This window comes from Otolemur garnettii, unplaced genomic scaffold (genome assembly GCF_000181295.1).
Source record: "Otolemur garnettii isolate 467f Iridium unplaced genomic scaffold, OtoGar3 scaffold00032, whole genome shotgun sequence".
NCBI classification, from domain to species: Eukaryota; Metazoa; Chordata; class Mammalia; order Primates; family Galagidae; genus Otolemur; species Otolemur garnettii.
Window position 1 is genome coordinate 3,290,603 of NW_003852427.1, and position 874 is coordinate 3,291,476.

At 46.8% G+C, this 874-nt stretch overlaps 1 protein-coding gene across 1 annotated transcript in view; it reads right to left on the minus strand.

Annotated features, from left to right (window-relative positions):
- The window catches only part of NPHP3 (nephrocystin 3), a 42,311-nt gene that overhangs the window by 41,143 nt on the left and 294 nt on the right, over nt 1-874 (minus strand). The window contains 1 exon segment of the mRNA XM_023513068.1: nt 759-874. This exon segment is cut by the window's right edge and continues 169 nt beyond it. Coding sequence (XP_023368836.1) covers nt 759-874 — 116 coding nt within the window.

An 874-nucleotide genomic window follows, 5' to 3' on the forward strand; every position in this document is an offset into this window, starting at 1 on the left:
ATGGAAAAAAGTCTCTGAACTTTCTACACAGAAAAGCAGCCTCTTGCTTTATATGCTATTTTAATGAATTGAAACAGATCTGCTACATGGAGGGCACGCAGTAATTGCTTTTAGAGTAAATTAATTAAATGGACTATGGGAATACAACTACCTTTGGAGAAGGTTTCAAACACAACATCAAGACGGCGAGAATCAGAATTAATGTACACAATTATGATCTAATAAAAAATAAATTAAAAAAAAAAGATGGTGAGAATCAGGCAGCTTCCAGAAAAATTCACGTCAAGATCATCAAAACCCAAGAGCGATGAAAATGCACAAAGAAGCCAAGACAGGAGCACCACCCTGGAGGTAGGTAAAATGTGGGGAAGCAGGTAAAACTCCTCTAAGAGTTTGAACTGCTTCACTTGTCATCAAAGTCGTGTGCGTGCGCCTGTGTTGTGTGTGTCCCTGAAGGCATTTTCTTCTTGAAAACACTTTCCGGCTGATTATGTCAGGAGTCTTAATGAATGAACCAGAAATAAAAAAAGGGGAGGGGAGTTAAGAAATAGCCTTTCAAATTAAAATTTGGATGAAATTCCTCCCAACTTTCAAAACTACTTGGTTTGGAGAGGAGACAGGATGGATCGGGAACGGGTCAGGTGTCCAGAGTCCCGCCTGGCATGCGGGCAGGTGGCGGTGCGGTTACGGACCGGCCACCGGGCCTCAGCTTCCCCAGTGTCGTGGGCCACCCCGGTGCGCACCCGGGCCGGCGTTACCTGCAGCTCGGCCCGCAGCCGCTTGTTCTCAGTGTCCAGCTTGGCCTCGCGGCGGCCCATGGACAACAACTCCTGGTTCTTGCTGACCCGGAAGATGTCGTACTCCTTCTTGAGCC